Source organism: Camelus bactrianus, chromosome 5 (genome assembly GCF_048773025.1).
Source record: "Camelus bactrianus isolate YW-2024 breed Bactrian camel chromosome 5, ASM4877302v1, whole genome shotgun sequence".
Taxonomy (NCBI): domain Eukaryota; kingdom Metazoa; phylum Chordata; class Mammalia; order Artiodactyla; family Camelidae; genus Camelus; species Camelus bactrianus.
Window position 1 is genome coordinate 42,208,540 of NC_133543.1, and position 24,832 is coordinate 42,233,371.

The 24,832-nt window shown below is 42.9% G+C and overlaps 1 protein-coding gene across 2 annotated transcripts in view; it reads right to left on the bottom strand.

Moving 5' to 3' along the window:
* ACVR1 (activin A receptor type 1) overlaps nucleotides 1–24,832 on the bottom strand; it is a 101,115-nt gene that overhangs the window by 17,419 nt on the left and 58,864 nt on the right. For both annotated transcript variants that reach the window (XM_010971338.3, XM_010971339.3), the window contains exons 4-7: nucleotides 14,231–14,494; nucleotides 11,823–12,034; nucleotides 8,239–8,338; nucleotides 4,496–4,642 (exon numbers count right to left, since the gene is read on the bottom strand). In XM_010971338.3, the coding sequence (XP_010969640.1) occupies nucleotides 4,496–4,642; nucleotides 8,239–8,338; nucleotides 11,823–12,034; nucleotides 14,231–14,494 (723 nt within the window). The remainder of the gene's footprint in view (nucleotides 1–4,495; nucleotides 4,643–8,238; nucleotides 8,339–11,822; nucleotides 12,035–14,230; nucleotides 14,495–24,832) is intronic.

The following is a 24,832-nucleotide window of genomic DNA, read 5'->3' on the forward strand; positions in this document are numbered from 1 at the left end:
CCCCCCAAACAAGCTGATTTCAAATCACAGAAAGACAATTTGTCATCTGTATCCATGGGACATCTGTAAAGTGAACTGAATGACACTTCCGCACCTTGGTCCCCTATCTCTTTCTCCCTCTTCCTGAGCTGGTCCTCACAGCCAGCTTAGTCTCTCACTCTTCCCTGTTCTCCAGTCTGTCTTTGTCTCCCAGAGCTGATTCTCTTGGAGCCCTCAGCTGGCCATAATATCAGTCAAAATGTGCACTTAGACATTAGTTATTCTTGCTAAAGAAAATGTTTCTGCTTTATCATTTTAAACCAAATGATATTCATCTTTAATGACTTTCTCAAAAATAAATATCATAAACTATAAAAGCACCACTCAAAAGAAATTAAATTACTGCCGTATATTTGGGTAGCCTTTACTGATTTCTCTGCCCAAGAGAGAGCAGCATCTAACTGACTAAGTGATTACATAAATGTTTATTCTCTCACCTTCCCTAAGTCCCCAGGTTCTTAGAGAAGGATTTTGTCTGTCCCATTAATTATGCTCTAGACCTTCAAGAAAAATGAGTTTTAAATAAGCAGGGTTAAAAAAAAAAAACCTTTCTCTCTTGCATGAATTATATAGCTACATTTGCTTCAACATGCTAGAGCATTTTTATGGGACTTTCGCATTCTGAGTCAAAGAACTTTGCTCCTAGTGGAGACTGAACAGGTGCCTATAAGTTGGAACTCTAGCACAGCCACTGGATGTGTTCATAACATGGAGAGAAAGTGATCAGGGCAAAAACCTCTTATATTAACAGTCACAGTCATCCTCCCAGGCTCCTCAAGAACTACAATAAAACCCCAAATCTTAAGAGAAGTAATCAGTGCCCTTTGTGAGCCTCTCACTGGCAACTCTCACGGGAACCAGGCTCTGGGCATCTGGACAGCTGCAGAGTGCGGCCACCACACCGGGGAGCACAGTGAGACGCTGAGCCCAGGAGCTGCACTACTGGGCGCCCACTGGGCTCCACCAGCCTGAGCTGGGTGATCCCACGTATGCCACATGAAATGGCTTCGTTGGTTTCTCGTTTGTAAGATACAGATAGCATCACCCTGTATCTCAAAGGGTTATTGTAAAGATAAATGTTATTACAGATAAAATGCTTCAGAGGATGCCTAACACACAGTAAGTTTTGAAGAAAACTGGTTATTATTATAGTTTAAAATAGCTCAGGGTTCAATTAAAACCACAACAATTTTGTAATTTAATATCTTTTTCAGGTAGTTTCCTTCACTTCCAACTGATCTCAAGAAAGTCTGACTGATTAAATGGTTAGGAGTACCTTTTAAGAGCATGGGCCAGTTCTGGAGAGGGAGGGTGGTGATGGCACAATGTGAATATACTTAACTGTCACTTATACGATTAAAATGGTAAACTTAATGGATACTGTACCATAATTTAAAAAAAAAAAAAAAAGGAGTATTAGATGAGACTTTGGCATGAAAGTCTAATTAACTTAACCTCCCTGGTTTTTGTGAGGAAAAGCATGCTCAGAAACACACAACTTTGGTCCCTAAAGATGCTAGAGCAGAAACCAGCTTCTCAAACTCCCAGACACTGTCCCAGCCACTACAACACAGCCTCCCATTATTCATTTATTTGTTGGCTTTTACACCCGATATAGCAGAAGGATGAGATGAAATCCAAACTAATCACTGGGAAAATATCATTCTGGGGGGATAAACAATGAGGACCCAAGAGTTTGTGTGTGTGTGTCTGTGTGTAGGTAATTTAACTATAATTCAGTGTGGGCTAGAGTAATTTAATTGTGTATTTTGCAGGGGCTAGAGTTAGCAATACTCAAGGGTGGAGGGAACTCATAATCTGATATTCAAAATAATATGCTCTTTTGACAGAAAAGAAAATGATCATAGAAAACCTTCAAGTCTCTACATCCAAAATACCGCTAAAGCAGTGAAAGAAGTTTAATCAAAAAGGATAGTGCATTTCTACAAGCTTTCTCTGCTAAAAGGACTGACTACACAGTAAGATTAATCCATATAGCTATAATTATGATGAGGGTAGAAAAGAGCTCATGAATCCAGAATTTCCATGGGTCATTAGGTAATAAGAAGTGGGCAATGTTTTGCCCTCTGTGATCACACTAAGGGAACCTAACTTCTCTTACAGGGATCCTATTGCAAAGGTAACTTTCAAATTTTCCTTGTGATCAAATCCAATTTAATAAATACTTACTGGGCACCTACCATATGCAGGGAACTGTCCTCAGTACTGGGTGTAAAAGCCAAAACAATGGAAATAATTCGTGTCCTTGGTGTACAATGGAGTGGCATCACAGGTCATTTAACTCAAGAGCATGGATAAAGTGACTATTTGCAGAGCACAGCACTATGTAGAGCGTTTTGCTCAATGAGCCTGTGAGCCCCAGGGGAATGAGTGGGGCTGCCTGAACACACCCTTTCTTCAGTGAGTCTCCGAGCCCATGTTCTTCTCAGCGTACGTGCACCTGCCCACTAAGAGTAATTCTGCTGTTCAAAGGTAAGTACTTCTTATACATCACGGCTTCTAACACAACCAGGGCTTTAGCTGTTACTCAGTCTCAGTCTGCTCCAGTGTCAGAGAGAAAAACTGGGGCATTTAAAGATAATTTTGACTGTAGATGAATTTTCACCTCACACTCTTGACTCTAGAATCTAAGAAGCTATTCCACGAGCTAACTACCATGTGGTTAAGAATCAGACCATCTGGTGTGATTCTCAGCTCCATTATTTAACTTGCTGGGTGATGTTAACCTTTCTGTACCTCAAAACCTCATCAGTTACAACTAAGAAAACACGTGTACCTAACTTCTTACAGTCATGGTGAAGATTAAATGGGAAAAGGCAATAAAACACTTAAAGCAGTGCCCACTGCATAGTAACTGGTCATTACTGTTGTTATATACATATCTAACTGCATCATCAAACTGATGTATATAACATCACACTGTTAGATACATCATACTGTTACATACATACATCATATGATGTACTTAACATCCTACTGTCGTTACATTCACATCTAACTGCAATATAGGGCAGTCTATGACAGCAGATGTGCAAAGTGCAGGAGTACAGAAAAGCACAATCAAATCCCATGGGAGAGTCTGGAAGGGAACTGAGAAGTTGTGATGGAGGAAGGGGCGGTTGGAAAGGGGACGGCGGTTGGAGAGGGGACAGGGTTAATGAGTGATCAGGAGTAACATGAACAAAGGCACAGACATGTGAACGTTGATGGCGATCCCAAGGAATGGCAAGTACTGGAAGTGGCTGCACGTGGACATATTCATAGAGGAAGCTTCAGAGTGAGCCTCTCTGAGACCCCAAAATAGGGAATCTGGAATGCCAGGCTTGGAAGTCACAAATGTTGCAAGCAACGTGGGAGTCACCAAAGATATTCTGAGCCAAAGTGTCTCAGCTCCCCAGTGGAAGATAAGTCACTGCAGCAAGATGGACTGGAAAGGGAAGACCAACAACAGCAATACTAGAGAGGAGGATTAGGTGATGGCAAGGGCCCAGGGGGTAAGGGAAGGAGAGAGAATGACAGCAGGAACTGAGAATTCTGACACGGAACATACCACCAAACTGTTAAAGCAAAGCTTTGGACAACTGTCAAACCATTATTTGCAGACAACCTGACTCAGGTTTAATACTAAATTGGCAGTACTGGAAGAGAAATAAATTCTGGCAATGGCCTTTCTACAAGCCAAACCTAATCCAATAGCTACACAGTGGCCAACATTATCCTACAAAGAGTCAAATTCTGTGGAAACTCTGTATCCACTATTAGAGAAGCATTCCAGGCAGCCTTCATCATACATGTATTAGTGTAAACACATTTAGAGAAGCTTTTCAAAAACAGAGAAGTCACACGGGCTAAAGGAATTTTCTAACCCTTTCTACTTCAGTATTTCAATGGGCTCGTCACACACTTCACAAATGTTTCCAAGCTTTAGTTTCCAAATTAAAATGTATGCTAAATCCCTCTCTAAATCTGGGCTTTAAAAACGATGCCTTGTTTGAAGGAATGTGCATTTAATTACGACGTCCCTGGGAGCTATGAATCTCTATGAATCTCTAGGAAATCGTCCAAAGATCTTTCTTCGTTTGATTCAAGTAATAAATATTCAAAAAGGGTGGGGTAGGCAGAACTATGGAGGAAGCCTTGAAGTGAACAATATGGGGCAAATTTTTGTTATTTAAATAACAACCTGCAGAGTAAGAACTCAGCAATAACAATTTCCTTTTCATCATCCAGAAAATCTTCAAACTTAGCTTCTCTGCAGATTTAAACAAGAAATTTGTGTTAAGAGATAATTAGACAGTGTATAAATGCTGATAATCCCCTATGCCACTTTTTAAGAGAGATCTGCAAATTCATGTACACCAAGTCAGAGAGGGCAAAGGAAGGCAATTATTTCTTTCTAGATAAAAATTAATGAGAGAATTACTTCTGTACTCACCTAAAATATTTTCATGCCTCAGCATCACAGTGTTGTACAATTCTGTTTCCCTGAACCACGACTTCTCATCCCGGGAGGAGAAGATCTTCACAGCGACATTCTCCCCTTGCCAGCTGCCCCTCCACACCTCACCATACCTGCCTTTCCCTGTGGAAAGCAACACGGGGGGACATTGGACAGGAGGACAGGACAGGCAGCCAATAAACTTTGTGCCTGCAACTCTTAACTCCTCCCACGGAAAAACACAATTTGGGGAAATAAATACCATAACCTTTTGCCTGTAAAGACATCCAAAAATAAGGTGAAACATGTCCCTCCCACCCACCCCACTGTGCTATCAAATTAAATCCTCTCAGAATGTGCATTTGTACAATCAGCTGCTAATTACAAGGTTACATTTACATTCCTCTATTAAAATGTAAGAAATGCATATGGTTTGCAAAAGCATGTGGAAGTAAAATTTAGAAAATGGTAGATTATTAGATTTTAATGTTGATGAAAGCCAAAAAGTGTATGTGGCTAAACTGAATAGCTTCCTTGATTCCTTCCCTTCATAAAAGATCAACATAGGCATTTTCTAAGAGTCCAAATTTGTGAATTTACATATGCATTTATATTTTTCACAAAGGAGACTATTAAGTTTGAGATGTGTCTTCTGAGGGATTAAAGATAACACACACACACACACACACACACACACACACACACACACACACACACAATGCTGTGTAGGAGACTGACAGGCAGCCACTGCCATCCGTAAAGGGTTTCTTGGTGGGGGATATATTTCAAGAGAGAATTAGCAAAGTCTTAAACACATAATGCCAGGACAGGACAGTCCTGATTTCTGACATTGATCATAGGGGTTCGCTTGTGAGACAGCCCCCGTGATGCCAAAAGGCAGTGACTTCGAAAAGGCCACGTGGAGAAGACATTTTCAAAACCACAGTGAGTAGTCATGATCTGATCCACTGCGTGCATGTCCCTTCCTGCAACCGCAGCACAACTGTCAGGTTGTCAACTCCACACCCCCGCTTCTATTCTCCTTAATTACAGGTAGGGGTGATCAGGGAAGATGGGAGGAGGAGGTAATTACCACGAGACTACAGGGATCAACCCAGGGTATAATTGAGGGGAAAGACAGATTCGGCACCTAGAAAATGACGCAGCAGGAGATGTAACTGGCAGGGCAACGGGGCTTTCTACCAAGGCAAGTGGCTGCTGGGAATCATGGCTTGTGATAAGCACCGCCCGCACGTACAGGAATACAGAGCTTTGCTGAAAAACTAAGGCACTGAAAACCCAAACATGGAGAGAAAAGCATGTCTGTCCAGGCGATTATGTCCTAAAATATAATCAAAACCGCCCAATCTAGATTCCCTTACGATAAGCAAGGTCCCTATTAAATACTAATGACTAATCCAAAGAGGTGTTAAATGTAGCCAGTAGGTGGTCTTTGTGGGCCACTGTCAGGTCACAAAAATAGTATTTAGTGCAGGATTAATTTTAATAAAGCCCTAGCAATTGCCCAGCATTTGTAGTTTAAGATGAAGGCTACTGCTAAGATCTACAAAATCAGCTCCTAGAAAATGGTACACTAATCTCTTTCTGCCTTTGGTTCCGTTCTGTATCTTTATTTGCCCTTTGTCCTCATATTCTCATTAGGAAAGAAGGGAAAATATCCCAGAGCATTGTGGACATTACTATAAAGTTGCCTTAAATCCTTTTTTTTTTTTCAAGAAAAAAAAGATAGACGTCAGTGCAAGCAGAATTGAACCAGAAACCTACTTCAATGGTTTTCAAACACTTTCAAGTTGTCAAATGCTTTTTACAAATGCAACCTAATGCAGAAGTCCCTAAAAACAGAAGCAGAGCTGCCCCAAAGTCCAGGCCATGAAAACCCAAAAGGGGATTCCTAAGGTACCTGAAATTTGAGGGTTCACTGATCACCATCTGTACCGACTGATCGAGTCCAACTTCCCATGTATCTGAACCAAAAATGGTAACATATTATCCAAGTAATTCATTACATATATTTTTATACAAGGCTGTACCACATGAGCACTAACTAGAAGCTACTGAAAAGGCAGTGTTTTTATTAAAGTCTTCAGCACTAAACCAACAAAATGCTCTGACTGAACTTACACTCTTTCAAAAAATGCTGAAGAATATCTATACAACAGGAAATAGTATGCATTTTTTTTAGTACGTATTTTTAAAGGTGCAGTGTTATTTTGCCCTTTGGACTCTGGAGTCCATCTCTGAGGACTGACCTTGAGGGCTGCTGCTCTGTGAAGGGTGAGAGGCCCTGGGACAGGAGGGGAGGGAGTCATGTCCCCCTTCACCGCCTTCTACCTACCCAGGTACCCTTGTTCATCAAAAACAAAAACGAAAAACAAAAAAAAACCAGGATGTCATCTGGCACAAGAGGACAACCCTGGCTGTAAACAGTGGCACACTGGGGGCTCTCCATTCTCACTTTTCTACTCCCAGTCCACCGTGGAGAAGCAGCAGGAAGCAGGGGTTCAGAAATAGCCACAGTAGCTACAGATCCAGAGAAAAGGCGACAGGCCCCTGCTGGCCGCCTGTGTGCCTGAAGGTGGCAGTCGCTGCTTTGACTACCTCTGCCCACCCTCTTCCACTCCTGCATTTGAGGGTGTCCTGGTTTCCAGGAAAACAGGAAGAAAAGTTGGAGGATAGCAGACAAGTGGTAAAGACAGCTTATGATGGCCAGCCACCTCCCCAGCAGGAGCTGCAAAGCCAGCCCAGAGAAACCAGGAGAAGTAGGAGGAGAGCGTGGAGATGTTTCTAGTCCATCATTGCTACTGTGGCCAACCCCGAACGCCATCTAAGGGGATGTGAATGAAAACTATCATGTGACTTGCAAATGACCACCTCACAATACTACAACTAATACAACTCAGGACTTACGGGGAAAAAAAGCATTTTGCACCATCTTCCTAGAGGGCAATCCGACAGTAAATAAGACAAGCCATAAAAAAATCGCAAATTTTGACCCAGGAACCCCAATTCCTGGGAATGTATTCTGTGCACTCAAAGAAGCAATGTGCGCAAAAACTTTTTCAAGCAGTATTATTAAAGTTATCATTCAACAGACAATTACACAATCTTTCAAATTTCTGTGATGTGTACAAATACATGGAAATGTATGTGAGCTTAAAACTGAAAAAAAGGAGCACAGATTATTATATACACACTATGATTACATCTCTACACAAATAGGTTCCAATATGGGAAAAAATGTGTGGCCATAGAGAAATGTACATAGCTCTTGCTTAAATAAAGCAGTTATAGATGTAGCTTTGCTACATTTCTTTCTTTTTTGGTTAAGGCAGGGGAAGAGTGAGAGAATTGCAGTCACCAAGTTAATTGTCCAAAAGCCGACTTACCTCAGCTCCTCCAATGCCAATGTCAGGAGCAGCCATGTTAATTTATTTTTAAGCAATCCCATCATCCTGAAGGGTCTAATTTAAACTAAAAGGTTTTGACGAGGCATTCTCTGTCCTAACTAGTGGCAGACTACTTTGACAAGAGCTTCACCAAGTTCTAGTGCTCCAACACAAGTCACAGAGATTAGAGGCATAGCCACACCACACAGCTACCTCACATTTGACCTTTAACAAGCAACAGGCAACAAGAAGCAGATTTTCCAAGGTCCATTCTGTTCCTAGAACCACAGCTATCACCGCACATAACCCGCAAAGGAAAGGGAAAACAATTACCGACACACTCCAGCAGTGTGATCTGACGAGCCACTGTTCTTTGTACCAGAAAAGGAAGACCAGAGCCGCTTCCCGATGTACACGAGTGATCCAATAAATCCTGTGGTTCAAAACAAGGAGAAAGAGAAGCTATTGAGGAACAGCTCCCAGGTTAGAGAATGAGCATGCATGTGGGTGTAACTTGCACAGGGGCAGCAATCCTGGACTGTTCGTGTGTGTGGAAAGCCCCACCGGAGGAAGGCCTGCTTTTATTTCAGAAGCTAGCATTCTCCCTAATATATGATAGGTTTTTTAGAGGGATAAGTAGTTCTTTCTTGTATCTAGAGTTTTAGAATAAAATACACAAAAAAGAAGCTGAGTGGACAAAGTCAAAGATGCAAACTAGAAAGTCCAAGATGCAGGCAGAGCTAAGCTCAAGGGGAAGCAGTAGACAGAAAAGCGAGTGGAGCAAAAAGAGGAGAAAGGGCACGCAAATCCAAGAGCTGGGCAAAGCTGACTGTGTTCTGCTCTGCTCATAGGTATCTACCGAAGGATCCACTTTAGTTGACATGCCTAATGTTCTAATAAGGAACAAACAAACTAGGAATAAGGAACAAGCAACTCTAATGCTGTTTGTCTTGGAAAGACTCCAGTGGCCATGTGAGGTCCTTTAAACTGGTACACTCAAGAGGAGAGGGTACGTGGATGGAGGTTACCTTGTAGGTAGGTGAGGAACAAAAGAATCACAAAATTAACTCCTCTATGTCATTTCTTGATGTCAATTTCCCACAAAGCAGGGAGAGAAAAAGTCTTTCATTAAAACATAAAACCATACCCCAAATCTACTTCTAAAAATGAACACAGTACAAAAAAGATTCCCAATTAGTTCATTCATAAATTTTCCCTTCTTACTCTCAGTGCAAGCCAAGAAGCAGAAGCCTTCTCAATCAGGAATGGATTCTCTATAATAAGCAATATTGTGCCCATGGTGATTGTGGTAAGGGTGCAGTGACGTTGAGCTAACGCTCCCCCCCAAAGCTTGTCCTTTCCCAAACATTTTAGCTGGCCTGTTAAAGTAATACATTCTTTGTTTGAATTTCATCATCTTTTACTTACTCTGAGCATCACTGTGAAGTACTGTTGATCAGCAAAATTACCAAAATCTGAACATCCAAAGGAAGAAATTTAGAATCCTTAAAAGCCACAAAATGGATAATCAACAAGAAACTGAATGTAGATGAAGCAGAGTTTCATATCTCCTTAACCCTCTCTTTGGCTGTTCTTTTTTTCTCTTTATTCATTCAATTTTTTTGAGAGAATAATTCTGAAAATTAAACTAATGTGTTGTTTCATCATAATGTATAATCCTGGTTCTAAACCTAGTTCACAGACTTCAGGGAGGGGGTGGTATCAATCAAAGACTAACTAACAAACATCTACTTCAACTCTTGGATCCCAAGGCTTCTTTTTCAATGTAGGGGAGCTGTTTAGTCAGGTATGCATTGCTGTATCACATAAATGAGCATCTCACTTAAATAAGCTAGTATGTAGACCGATAATGACAACTTGTTTTAAACAGTGTTCCTTACGGTGTCATTGTATCATGATAGTCATCTAACATGGTTGGGTTGAGACTATTTTAACATATACTTCTGTTCCGCTTTCAAAATTATAGAAGCCACTGAAACAGTAATTTACACTGGAAATCCCAATCATTGCCCAACATGATCAGTTACATTAGTAGCTCTGAGGAGCTAAGTTCTGACTGTCTCAGAATCTTGCTTTGCTAAAAGCTTTGTCGGGATGCAGAGCCTTGTATCTTCCTTGCTACTAAGTCAATGAACTCATTTAATTTGCCTTAAAACTTGAAAGAAAATTCCAAGTACCTTTCTAATGAAAACCTGTATTTCTACACTTTTTAAATGAAACATCCTTATTTCTTCTTTTCCCAGTTTCGCTGTACTACCACGATTTAAATAGGTAAGTTAAAGGAGCCAAACAAGATTGCTTCCCCCTTTTTTCATACAAAAAAGTACATCTGACTGTGGTCCAGTGATGGGGAAGGCAGTAGGATGGGATATTTCTCAGCCTGGATCAGCCATCATCAGATGTTTTAACAACTCGCCAAGGGTTGTAGTCCAGCTGTACCAACTGAGCTAGGAAGACTGGTGAGGTCAAGTCTTCTCCAGCAAAAAAAGCAGTCGCAGGGCAGGCTTAACTGCAGGACTCCCAGACACTTTTAAGTTTGTCGTCGAGGAGAACAAGACTTAATACAAGATGATCTTAGGTGATACATGGTCATGGCATTAAATAACACTGAATAACATAAAAGCTACCACCTTGATCACCTTTCTTTCTTTCTTTTTCTTTAATGGAGGTACTGGGATTGAACCCAGGACCTCGTGCATGCTTAGTACTGATCTACACCCCTCTCCCCTTGACCATCTTTCAGTTCATCAGGTTATGACAAGAAGAGTCTCAACTGGGTAACAGCATGTCTTTAACATCTCACTAACAGTCACAAAGCTTTGCCTTTTTCAGAGGAGCACCGGCTCAGCACAGTATCCCTGTAGAATGTTATTACTTTTCCCTTTGGCACTTGATGGCACCCCATCCACAGAACGTGATTCCCTTTCCTCACTTAAAGTTTAAAGTTGTTTTAAAAAGTGAAAAAAGAAAGACAGTCACTTTTTAATGTCATTTCATCATTTAAAAATGTGCAAAAGAGTAACTCTAAAACAAATAAAAACAATGGTTTCTAGCCCTGTGCTGTCTGCTAGGATAGCTACTAGACATATGTTGACACCCAGTCAGAGAAAGGTGGCTGATCTGAACCGATACGTGCTGTATATGTAAAAAACACAGCAGATTTTGAAAACTCAGTTCCCAAAAAAAAAGGGGGGGGGTGCAAAAATATCTCATTAATAATTATTTATGATTATATGTTGAAATGATAATAATTATATACAGTAGGTTAAATATAGTCTTAAAATTAGTATCACCTGTGGTTTTCTTTTTTAACTTTTTTAAAAATGGCTACTAGCAAAATTTAAATTACATGTGCCGCACGTTTCTATTGGACTGCCCTGGTCTAACCAAATGACTGCACTCCACAAGGGGGCAGCACAGGAACATGAAAAATTTGATAGCCACTTTTTTGGATGTCGGGTTTTAAAGTCTTAAATTATAGTGTTGAAATAATCTAGAAGGGATTTTTAATATTAAGCAAAAGATGCTGTTTTTGAAAGCACTTTTATTGCTAAAAATAGTGTTACTAAGTAGCATAAACTCCAAGCCCCCCCCAAATTATAGGCAACCACTGTCTGTCCCTCTTCCTTTACTCTCAAAAGAAAAATAACTACCAAGAGTCAGCAAAAATAAATCCACTCCCTCAATTAATGTAAATGTCTAAGATAAATGTTCTCACATAGAGGAGACTAAACTTACACAGAGTATCAGCATATGCTTGCTTAGGACATAATTGACCAACGGCATGTATACACACTGTCTAGTCACCAGTTACTGGTTAGCATTTATGCTTGAAATAAGAAAGCATCTTCAGCCATCTTTGTTATGTTTGGGGTCCCCTGGGGCCACAAACTCACTGCTAAAGTGCTGTCTCCAACATTGGTGGTGATGAGCCCTTCGATGGTGCCGTACTCCACATCTCTGGGATTGAGGCGTTCTTGGTTGCGCCTTTTAAATTTTCGGAAAGCGACTCCCAGTAGGCAGGCTAGAAGGCAAACTGCAAACACTACAGACAGGATAATGAGGCCAATCTCCAAGTGGAAATTCTGTGTTCCAGGAAAGGATTTCCCTGGAGATGGGAGAGGAAAGGGTAATTGGCTGTAAGGATCATTGTTGACTTAGTATTTAGCATAACTGATACCTAACGAGTAGCTCCTGCTCCTGACCACACTGTCTTACAAGCCGCATAGTGTTAAAACTAAAACACTTCCTAACACCTGGCCAACAGCCCAGTCATTTAGTCCTTATTCATTTAGACACAACTGGAGTTTGAAAAAATTCCACTGAGAACCAACTGTATTAATGCATCTATGTGAAAAGTATTTTTAAAATATAAGGTACTATACAAATCTCTGATACTGTCCTTATTAACGTAGATTGGATCTGTAAGGATATTTTATCATCAAGCCCTGACAGACGGACATTACACTGAGATATTCCTATGAGAAAGTGTTACCTGAGTTAAGACCAAATTACCCAATCTGTGGTCTCGCTCTTCAGTGTACCTTGGACATACATTGCTGAATTCTCGTTGCTCTTTTTACATCATGATTTTTGCCAAGGAATCTATTCATTCATCTGATCTATAACTCACTTATTCAACATTCATTCATTCGCTCAAAACAGTCATTCACTTACTCATTCATTTGCCGAATCGCTTATTCACTCCCTGGCTCAGACATTGTTCATTACCTTTCAAACATGCATGCGTGCACCCAACACTCCCAGGTCACTCAAGCAAATATTCAGAAAGACTTTCATCTTGCCTAGTGAGTTAAATCAAAATTTCTTAGTTAGATGGTAAGGGCCAAGATTAAAAGATCCCAAAGCCATAATCACCTATGAATCTCAGGTCCCTTCGTGACATTATGTCACCAAGCCCTGTTTGCCCCAAAGTATGCTTTACTCGTTTCCACATCCCTGGCCCCTTCAGCCATCCAATCGCAATCCTAACTTCCTTTTGATATTTCTTTTAACTTTCCAAATCAAATTAATCAACAAGTTGGCACATAATACTCCATCATACATGTCATTTGTACGATAAAGTGTAAAACTAATTATATACAACATTAAATTATAAATATTGGGCCTCCCTAATTAAATTAGGAATTCTTTAAGTAAAGAAAATAAATTTTCTATTACAACTCTTATCTGGCAGAGTATTCTGCAGATTAGAAACTTCTCATACTGTAGATAAAATTTTTGTATAAATGCAGACATTTCTCTGTGGTGTCTCCACTCTGTTGATAACAATTTAACTCACAAAGTTTAAGAGTAAAGTTTATTCCATCTAGCACCCTTTTAGTTGTAACCATTTAAATACTTGAACTCTCTTTCAAAAATCTCCTTCATTATTCAACCCTATTTGCTTATCAGAATTTACCTTTCCCATATGCCTTAAGGTCCTCACCATAACTTCAAAAATTATATGATCTTGTATCAGCTTTTTTTCATTTTTCTGCCTCCTCCCTTACTGGCTGACATTTCTGGCCGTGGATATTCTTAGTAGCCTCTCCTACAGTATATTTCTTCTTTTGTGAGTACAAAATTGACTATTTACGTCTATTAAAAATGTACCATATACTAAGAGAATAAATTCGGCTTCAACTGAGTCCACAAAGACAATTTTTTAATTAATTAATACTTGTAGGGACTTTGGCATCACAATTTAGTGCTCATTTTATGGGGAAACAGTTTCAGAGGAGGACTGAAATCCATCGTGATTATTATACAGAGAAGATTCCACAAAAACCACAAGGTTGATATGAAATCTCACCCAGCTTCAAGTTTCAGTGATAGATCACTGGGCATCAGATATGGGAGACTGTCTTTGTCTCCTTTCTCATAAAGAAGGGAAGGTATTCCACTCGGGCACTGAAGCCTTATGTTTCATTTTCCTCCCTACACACTCAACATAGATGACTATTTACCAAGCAAAATTGTTTCACGAATTATGACATCATAGCTCCTTAACAGAAAAGGGTGCCAGGAACTGTTCACCTCTCATGACAACCAAGAGAGATCTGGGCAGCCAAATGGTCCCCAAGGTAGACATCACCTTGCTCACTTTCCCCCAAACATCCATCCTCCTTGTAGATTCCAAAAGGCCATGCCTTTCTCTTCCTCCCTACAGCTACCCACCTTGCCACCCACTGTTCAAAGAGTAGGAGGAAAGCCTTGTGGCTACTTACATCTTTAACCCACACAGAGTCAGGAAAATACTAACAAAAACCCTTGATCTAGAAATAGAAAAGCCCATGGGAACCTTTAGTGGGCAGCTGGGCTGTGATGTTCCTGTTACACCAGTCCCCTTGGCAGCACTCCACAGCTTGGCCAGGTGACGGCGGGGTCTTACAGGTCATCTTCCCTTGCTCATAGACCTGGAAGCAGCCTTTCTGGTAGACGTGGAAGCCATCGTTTATGCTCAGCGAGGAAAAGCACTGCTGGCCTTCACAGTGGTCCTCATTCCCACAGGAGAGGCCTTCACACACACACATGTAAAGTTTGGGGTTTACCTTGGGCTTCTCATCTGCAAAGGAGAGAGAGGAAGGAACACAAACAAACAAAAATCACTGCATGGGTTTTGCCCCCATTGGGGGAATGATAGTTTCGCCAAGACCATTACAGCAAACACACTAACCAAACAGCAAGTCAGGTGAAGCAACCCCACTGACCGTGATGTCCATATTCTGTTATTTTGTATCCCTCACCTGACCAACCACCAAATAATAACCACCTCTCAAGATACAAACGTGTTCATGTAAGTTGGGTATTCTTTCAGGACCTACTCGGCCAAAGAATGGTTGGTTATCATCTGTCCACAGGCTTCTGAAAATGAATTTCTTCCACTGTGGTTCATGTTATCATTGGTCTCATGGGTTCTCCTATCCCAATACTTGAATCAAAATAAAATGTATTACCGGAACATAACACTCATTACCTTAATTTTTTTTTTTAAAGGCTCCTATAGATGGTTATCTGTTAATACCAGCTCTTGCTAGCTCCAGATAAATCTCCACCAACTAGCAACACGAGGACTGCTGACGTTCCTGCCATCAGCTGTCTGCGTCAGAAATATACCAGCATAGTGACAGTGTACGAGGATGCACAGTCTCTGACTACAAATCCATATTATCAATATTTTCAGCTAGATGTCTAGATCATTTTTCAACAGCAGTAACACTGAAGTTTTTACATTGAATACAATGGGATCTCATTGCTGTTTACTTCAACTGGTAGGAAAAAAAAAATTGGAACCAATTACTGAGGATGAGGGCACAGAAAGACAAAGGGAACAGAACGATGCCTGAACAATACGGTAACCAGAGGGCCCAACGGAGCAGCCCATACCAGATGGGTCCAAGGTGCAAGATGGATGGTCAGCGAAGCTCACCTAATCAGACCTCCTGTCTCTTTCCAAAACACTCACGTGCAGTTTCATCTTTCAAGTCACTCTCTTTCTTTTCCCCTCCTTTGTTAGGATAAATAGTTCAGACCTGCTGGTCCCAACAGCTTCCACTAGTGGGGAAGGGAAGTGAAAACAGAATGTAAACAGCCAAGTCCTGGAGGCCACAGATTTAGTCAGATGAGGCCACTCTCACCCAAGTTCATATATGGAAAGTCTGCTCTCATAGCTCCCTCCGAAGGTCTACAGCACAGACAGGCCGCCTCCTAATCCTGGAACCCCCTGCAGCAGGTCTGCAAAATACCTGCTTCTCTCTTAAAATAACAGGTCAGGTGGCCGTGCTTCCAAGAGGAGACCTTCAGGTAAGGTCTTTGGAAATGTCAAGCTCATTTACACGGATTTATGTGGGTGTGTGTAGAGGTGTGGGTTATCTCAAAAAGAGAAAAGCATTCTTAGGCTTTCTTCTTCCCTCTTCAAAGAAGCGAAAAATAGTTCACTGCCCACTGCAGTGTGGGTGCCTCGGCCCACAGAGTAAAGTGCATGCGGACACACAGACACAGGCCTTCTATTTATAATTGACTTGCTAGGTCTTTTGAAAACCACAAGGGGCTCATCCAAGAGCAAAGACTTGCCTGAAAGCAGAAAATCTAAAATAGCCGCTGACAGTGTATGTATGTCACCAGTCTCACCCCCGAGAATCAAGAGCTCTCAGACATTTTTAATGAGCAAAAATTTTAATGAGCCAAGAGATAGTCTTTATTTTCCCTGCCTAGAGAAATCCAAGAGAAGTTCCACCACCAATTCTTTTCTATGAGGATGAGAAACATATACATCTGTTGACATAATCCGGCAAAAAGTTTACACTTGCCAAACGCAAGTGGAAAGATAATATTTCTAGGGAGTCTAGACATGCTTGCCACTGTCAAATGGCACAGAGCTGGACTGAGGGTTGCCAACTATGCTGCCCAACAGGTGAGGATTCTTCGGAGGGAAATAGATGAGGGGAAGGGGAGGGTTAATGGTGTCATATTGATTTGTTTGTGATCACAGCAGAGAATTTTTTGTAAAAAACAAACTTTAAAAACCGTGCGATAGTTCAATGTACACAAATTTGCAACACAAACACGTATTTTATAACCCTAAATAATTTTTAAAGGTCAGTAATATCCAAAAATACATACTTAACACATTAAGGAGGTTGTATCTGTTGGTGCCAGGCTGGGGATGAGGGGTTAGAGTTGGGATGAAGGGATAAAATGAAAACAATATAGGAGAGGAGCTGCTCATGGACTGATAATGAATTGAGGGGTATGAATCATTCAACTCGCTGCACCTAAGTCCACCAGGAACAATAAACAAGCAACTGCAGACTACAGAAGGCGCACTCATCACTGATCCTACGGAAATGGATGGTCCCGGGTACCAAAGAATTACTGACACTCCGTGATCCTAATAAAAAAATGTCAATTTTTAAAAATATAAAATAACAACAATAATAATTTCTCTGATACGCTCTCAGAGTAAACTGTGCTTTAAAGTTTCACCCCAAACTGAACTCTAGGTCCACAGATGCAAGATGCACACTGCCTTTCCAAGTTCCCCAGGGGGCGGTCTAACAGATGTTTAAACTATAACCTAAAGAATTTTGCCAGAATTGGGCAGCCTTCAGTAAATACCATCTTTAGTAAGATTCAACCCACTCTATCCAACTGTGCAATGCATACAGGCATAACAGACTATAGATCTTAATCAGATCTTACCCTGTCGGGTCATAAACTAAGTCCAGACCCAGGTTTTTCATTTCTTCCCTGCCCCAATCAGAAAAAAGAAAAAAACGGGAAGCAAGACAGTTCTTAATTATCTGTAATAATTAACTCAATCTCTGATACGGAGGGACCGTGAGCTCAGTTCAGCAGTTAGCAAAAGCAAAGTACAAAACCTTCACCAACTTTGCTTCCTATTTTGCTTCTCACCAATGTTCAATCTTCTTAATTTGTATATTCCCATATAACTAATTAGCAGAATCCTTGATGAATCGATTTTTTTTTACATAGAGTCAAATATATATAAAGACCCTAAATTCACAAAATATAAGAATGACCACATGCACCCACACACACATATGCACATAAGCACACTTGTTAGTTAAATGCCACTTTGGCAATTTCATCCAACGGAGTGGATTAGTTGAAGAGATGCCAAAAGGATTTTCTGGGCTAGGATTACCAATTCAACAAAGAAGGTTAAAAGCAAGGTAGTAACATTTTCAGATCTTAATATTCACAATTCAAAGGAATACAGCAGGCCCCAAAATGCCTATGACTCACTGTTTTAGTCTTGTTAAAATTTAGGAATAACCATAACATGTGTGGGCCTGTGATATCTTATTTGGGATGGGCTTGTGGGGCAGGGAGGTGTGAGAACTATCACAAAACCTTTTTTAGGGCCACAGGCAAGGGTCCGTGCACCTCTAATCTCTCAGACCGTGGCATAAATACACTACACATCAGGGAACACTAAGGAAGGATAATCACCTTCTGCGGCCGATTTTCTACAGTCTGGCCAGGAAGCACCCTCTCTGACATGAAACATTTTACACTTGCCTGTGCAAAGAACTCGGAAGTGTCCTGGCAGAAGGCAGCAAGTCTACTCTTCCTAATTGACGCTCATTTAAATAATTCAGTAATTGAAACGTCAAGCCAGAGGTATTCCCTCTCTGCGGAGCTCACCCACACTGTTTGTTCTAAAGGCACCTCCTGGCATTACTCAGTGTTATGGCTGGCACTGTGTGCCCTTTGTATCCCAAGAACCAGGCCTGTGTGAACACACTCGCAACCCGCGTCTGGCTGGGAGCGGCAACAAGTTTACAACACTCGACACCCCTGGGAGGATGCAGGGCTGGCTCGTCAATCAGAGGCACAGGCTCGGAATCCCAGGGGCTCACTGTGGCCAAATCTTTGAAAAGATTTTTCTGGTTCCGAGAGATACTCAGCTCACCATCTGGACACACCTCCTCTCAGAGCCTAATCCTCGACTGGCAGAGGAAGAGGCAGAGCAAAGAGCATCGCGGACGTTTTAAGACTGTCCCCAGTTCGGGATAATCTCATGCCTCGTAGTAAGAGTATCCACATTTACGTCTTAAGTGGGACTTGAGCAATCTGGGCACAGCACGAGGAATGGATCTCCCCGTTCTCCCGCCCACCTGCCCAGTCATGCACTCCAGAAGGCTTTAAGGCATTTAAACTGATTATCATTCTAAATGGTGCACCAAACCCCACGTTTCCCACTAAGTCTTTGACACAAAAGACAAACGGGAAAATGCTCCAAGTAAACCAGCCTGTAGCTGATCCCAGGAGTCAGCAAAAGGAACAGGCTGAATTTCTTACAGGCTCACCTCAAAGGAGCCTAAACAACAATGCAGCTATTAGACTATTGTTATAAAGTCCAACAGCTCAGAACTTTATAGGCTAAAATAGGAACCCCAAACATCCCTGGACTCTTTCCAACAGTATAAATGATTCATTCATTTGAAATGACAGCTTATATTAGGCTCACTGACACGGGAGTCCTTCCATCATTCCTAATCCGAGAGTGTGGTGGGCACCTCTCCAGAATCTGAAAGCATTTGAGATCTCTGGCATTAAACAAAGGCTTATGGATGGATTTTGCAATGCCAGGTATCACAGCCAGCAAGCCTGCTCCTAAGACAGAAACACAAAGGTCCATCCGGAATGCCTAGTGAAGGGCATTTGATGGTCTGGCAAGAAGGCAGGCTATATGCTCAGGAAAAAAAGACGCCAAGTGCCTAAAGGCTCTCATTGTACAACGCCCACTTAGGGAACCCAAATCACATTTTTTTTTTCTGATCAGAGAAACTGATACTTGGTAAAGCTGTAAAAGCCAAGAAGGAAGTATGTTCCAGGAATTAAAGAGAGAGAATACAGACATCCGAACAAGATCACCAATACATTAGAACAATAACAACAAATAATTTTAGGGTTTCCACGATCTTGAACTCATCTGTCCTCTAGTCCACATGTGTTCTTCCTCCAAGTGTTTGTTCCCTCACAGAGTAATGGCTCCCCTCTTCAGATGTACAAGCCTGATTCCATGAGCCTCAAAATGGAGACACTGTGGTTCCCATGATCTCTGCCTTCTCCTCCTCCTCCCCTCAGATCCCCTCCGTTCTGGGACTGCCTCTTCCTGCTTCAGGACCTCAGGCCCGCGAGGTATGGAATTCCCTCCACAAGGAACACTTGGCTCCCTCCCTGCCAACACCCCCACCCACCCAGTCAGTGCCCATGCTCCCCACAGAGCTCACCTCACTTGCTGTTTCCTCAGAGAAGCCTTTGTTCACACACCCAAATGTAAAGCTGGAGCCACCCGTCTACACTCGCATACGTCTACACTTGCATATGTGAGTCTGCTGGCTGCTGAGCACCCCAGCCTCCCTCTAGACTACGCGCACCCTGAGGGAAGGGACCGGGCCTACGCGCTCACCGTCGCACACCCCACACCTGCCTCAGCGTTGGCAGGAGGGCAAGCCCGATGAACATTTGCTTCAGAATGAATTTTCTCTCCACAGAAAGGATTTAGAGGTGGGAAGAGACATGACGCTGGCTTTCAGAGCAGCCTGAGCCCATAAAGTCTTTAAATGTCAGCAGAGATCTTCAGGCACGGCTTAGTCACCGAGCCAGCATGTCTGTGCAAACCTCTTCTTTCCACAGGAGCTCGCCACGGCGTCACATCTGTTCACCTACTCGGGCTTGCAAGGGTGGAAAATTAGCACTTTCTGTGGTGTGCTAGGTTTTGTGTTTGCTTGTTTGCGTGCTAGAAGAAAGAGGCAAAACACAAGGGTTCCTACAACAAGGAGTTATTTAATACATTAACAGAACAGCAGGGCTTTTACCTCCTGCTCCTTCCGTGGATGACTGATTTGAGGACTTTTGGCTACTCTGACGCTACGGTGATCAGGACGATCAAAGCACTCTAGCCAGTGGAGGGAGGTCATGCAGGACTTGCCTGCTCAGCAGGGAAACAGATGCCCCTGGTCTCCGCTGCCACTTTCCTCCTATCAATGAAAATAATGGCGTTTTCAGCAGGGAGTGAGGAAGAGTGAATTACATCATTTTCCCCTTCTTGCTTTGCTGAAGGTGATAAGGATTCCTAACTCACCCTGCATTTGAACTGCTGAAGCTGAAAGGGGGGAAAAAAAGAGCTCCATCTGTTTATTTTGTGTATGGGCTGACTCCTTGTCTCTGAAATAATCCATGTAAGTTAAGCCTATTGCAGCAGCCACATCTATTTCAAAGCCAAAAACCCAGTCTGTGTTTAAATGACTAATAAGTTAAAGAGCATTGTGGGGTGCTAACCCAAGACAATACTGGTCTGTCTTTTCCATGCTTTTTAAGATTCCCTGAATGTAGCACAGACTTAGCTTTAACATGTGTGCTGTGTCCATGAAGCCACTCCTTCAAGTGCGGGAAAATAAGGACTTCTTCATTTTGTCTTCAAACTTTTGCATCGTTGCTTTAGAGAAACAAATGATTACAAGGTCCAATGAAAAGTACCTACTAAGGAATTCTTTCAGCCGCCACAATACACCCCGACTTCACCCCACCCCCACACATTGACAATTCTTGAGTCTGAGTGAAGCTCCATTTATTGGAAGAGCGACGGGGTACCACAGACTGAAGGCAGGGGGTAAAAAGAGCTGGGGAATTACAAACATTTCACAGAAGTCATTTTTTGTTTTGATTCAGAAGACGCAGTGATGCGGTACCACCTATAGAAAGTCTGAGGCTAGACGCTCTGTTCACAGGATGGGAAGACATGCTCCTGACTCATTTGGGTTGGCTCCCCCTTACCCCCAGGACATCTGGGGAGTGCACACTGTTCCAGTGAGGGTTTCCTACCAGGCTCTATACTGACAATTCTGATTTTACAGGAAACCTTAAGCGAGGGCTGTACGTGGAACTGGACAGCAGAGAAGGCGCCATGGGGCGCTTCAGCGCCCAGCTCCCACCTCTGTTTCCCTCCAGTGCCCTGCTTGACCTTCTTCTCTGGGAATCAGGGACAGAGCCTCCAAGGCTGCAGATCTTTGCTCTGCTTACCAGCAGCAAGCCGCCACCACACCCTCACATCCTTTCCGGAAGCTTTCAAACCACAGAGATAAACCCTTCAAAAGATGGGCAGGGCTCCAATTTGTTAACAGCAGTCGTAGAATGCCAGCCTTTAGGCATCGTGGCACCCAAAGCTAAAGGTGAAAATATATAGAATTAGTGAAATTCAGCTCAATTCCTCCTCTCCAGCTCCCTACCATACCCAACCCCAGAGAAAAGCACAGAGGAAACAAGGTAATGTCTAGACCAGTTTCTTTCCAGCCCAAATGAAGCCAAAGAGATGAAGATATTCAAAGGTGAAATACTGGGGCAGAGCCCAAGCCTCTGATATTGCTACTTCCTTATCCTCCGATTTCCCATCATGTCCCAAGGCCCTGCCAGGTCCAGAACTCCACGAAAGGTTAGGGGAGAGAAGACTCCCATGTCTTCAATCCCATGAATATATGCTGTGTGCGTCTTTATTCCAGCCTTTATAACTTGATCTTCGCTTTGCCTATCTTCTTTACCCCATCAGTCTAGTTAATTTGGTCCACAAGAATTTATTAACTCCCAGATCCAGCACACTTAGGAAGACTGGCTCCTTCATCCTAGATGAAAGACCCACCAGTCACCACGAGACAGCTGAATGCGGGTCATTTTGAGTTTATTCTTTTTTTACCCCTGAGCCCACAGAAAGGCTCCAGGTGCCTATACTCCAGGTAGAAACAGAAAGCATTTCTTCAGAGTGCTACAAACCAGAACCGGCTTTTTAAACACCCGTCCCCTGCCCCCCAACCCCCGCCCCCACCGAGTCTCTGTGGCTGAGCCCACTATCCCCAGCTTCCACAATAATCTTGGACCTTGGCAGAAGACAGGCAGCTAAATCTGAGATGTGTCACGAGGCCACTGGCTGGGGAGCAAGAATATCTAAACACAAACCAAGGCGAGAGCAATAGGCCAGGGTTTCTGCAGAGTCCCTTTTGGCTCCTGTGGCTACAGAGCCCTGACAGCCTAAAGATAACCCCAGGCTCTCAGAAGGGTCACTTTTAAATAGTAGTTTTAATACCACCAGTCATTTCAGAAGTATTTCCTTCCAGAGCCTGCTTCCATCCATGATGGCGTGCCAAGCCTGCCCAACGATGGCAAGCCCGCTGGAGAGACGAAAGCCCAGAAGGAAGTGGAACAGTCCCAAAGGGAAACAGACAACTCCTAACGTGCTGGGATTCTATTCCATGCCTACACTTGGACTGCTGGGAAAGAATAATTTAGCAAAGAGATACCTTGTAGAAGTGATCTACTGATAATCACTGGAGATTAAAGAGCAGGTAGAAAATTAAACAAAACAATTTATCTCAATGTCTCCTCTTTCTAAAACTGAAGCAGGATAAACTAGGATAGCTACCATCCAGGTTTTCTTTTGGAGGGGGGCGGGGATATATATATATATATATTTTTTTTTAATAATACTGGGGATCAAACTCAGGACCTCTCTACCACTAAGCTATACCCTCTGCCCCTAATCCAGGAGTTTTTTAGGAAAGCCTTTCCATCCATGAGAAAACTTGTACCTCTTAGTCTGTTTGCTGGACCACACTTTGGCTGAGCAAGGAGAACAGTGTGGAGCCTTCAGCACACACTGTACACACGCAGCCGATGCAGCTGCCAACCAACCACAAAAGTGCCCAGTGGAACCACTCAGAAGAGCCTGCTGCTTTTTTGTTTCCTTTTAAGCCGGGGCCAGAGTTCCCAAGATCTTCCTAAGAACCACTATAATCTGCTCAGCCCCTCACCTATCCACCAAGTGAGCCCTCACTGTCCTAAATGGCAGTCAGCCAGGGGCTGGTGTACAAGGGACAGGTGCTCAGTGGGCTATTTTCAGTCGCTATCAGCTCAAGCGCGAGCTGCACATGCTCAGTAGGCAGGCAAGTTCTGATTGCATTTCAAACTCTGGGCAGCCAAGAGACATCCACCTTTCACAGCTGCCAGGGCAACCAGCTGCCCAGTGCTCCTCCCAAGACGGGAGCAATGAAAACAGTGTAACCTGGCCGGCCACCACGCCAGCGAGCAAGCCGCACCTCTCATTTCACTGCCTGGGTTATTCTGAGCTGGGCTTATTGACACTCCATGGCAACATGGGAACAAAGGGCCAGCTAGAGGGATTTACACGTCTTGCAAAAGTTGCTAGAAAAGTCAGCAGCTCAGCCTTCAGTCTTCATAATAAAGTAGCAGTGGAATTACTGTTAGATCATCGTTGTTTGCTGCTGTTGTGATTATTTGTGAGCTACCTGGAACAAAGGTCTACTCCTGACCCTAAGGTTGTGTTTTTGTTTTGTTTTTGTTTTGTTGGCCACCACCAAGTTGCTATAGTTGGGATGCCTTTGAAAATGCAGCATGTGGGCCTGTCTGCCCCAACCCTGCAGGGGGACTAGTTTTTCCCATCCCTTCACCTCTTGTCTTGCCGGAGCCTATGATCCACCTCCACCACACAACCCTTTCAAAGCACACAAGTTACGTCTCATTAATATTTCAATAGCTCTCACTGCCCTCAGGATACAAGACAAACACCTTAGGCACATGGCCCTGCCAGGGTAGTAGGATCTCAACTCAACCAAAGTGCCTTCCGGAGGCTGCTCCGGCCATGCTGGTCCACCCGGGCGGTGTCCTCTATACCCTCCACGTCTCTGGGCTGGGCCCTTCTTCTCTCTAAAAAGTCTCCCTCAGTCCTTCCTTTGCTGGTATAATGCCTGTTCATCCCTCCAAACCCGACCTCCCTGGACCGCTGTCCTCAATCCTAGCCCAGTGTGCCACAAGGGCCCTTCCTGTCCACACCCCCAGGGCAGTGCTGTAAACTTGGTTTCCTCTAACTAGACTGCGACTTCCTGACAGCAGGAACCCCTTCTAGGTGTGCTGACATCACCAGTGCCTACCCGTGTGCTCAGGCTTACTTATCAACTGGAAGGATGTAAGGCTGTCTTATAACTGATTCTCTTTCCCAAACTCGGAATAAATTCTTCGAAAGGATGTGCTTTCTTACCATATCCTCAGCCCAGATCAGTTCCTCAGTCTCTTATAATATTATCTTTTTGATATTGTGGTAATATTATTGTAGCCGGCAGTACTTTATTCATTCAGCACCGACAACACACCAGGCAATGTCATAGACACTAGGGATAAAACGATGAACACCACCAAGTCCCAGTCTCTCTCAATCTAGGGCTCACTTTGCACGGATGGCTCCTCACCACCATCCCATTACTGGCCAGCACGGTGCTGTGGTAACGGTGCTGAGAGGTGCAGTAAACCACACACAGAGAGACACAGGAACAAGGAAGAAGGTGGCTCCCGACGGTGTTTGACTCTA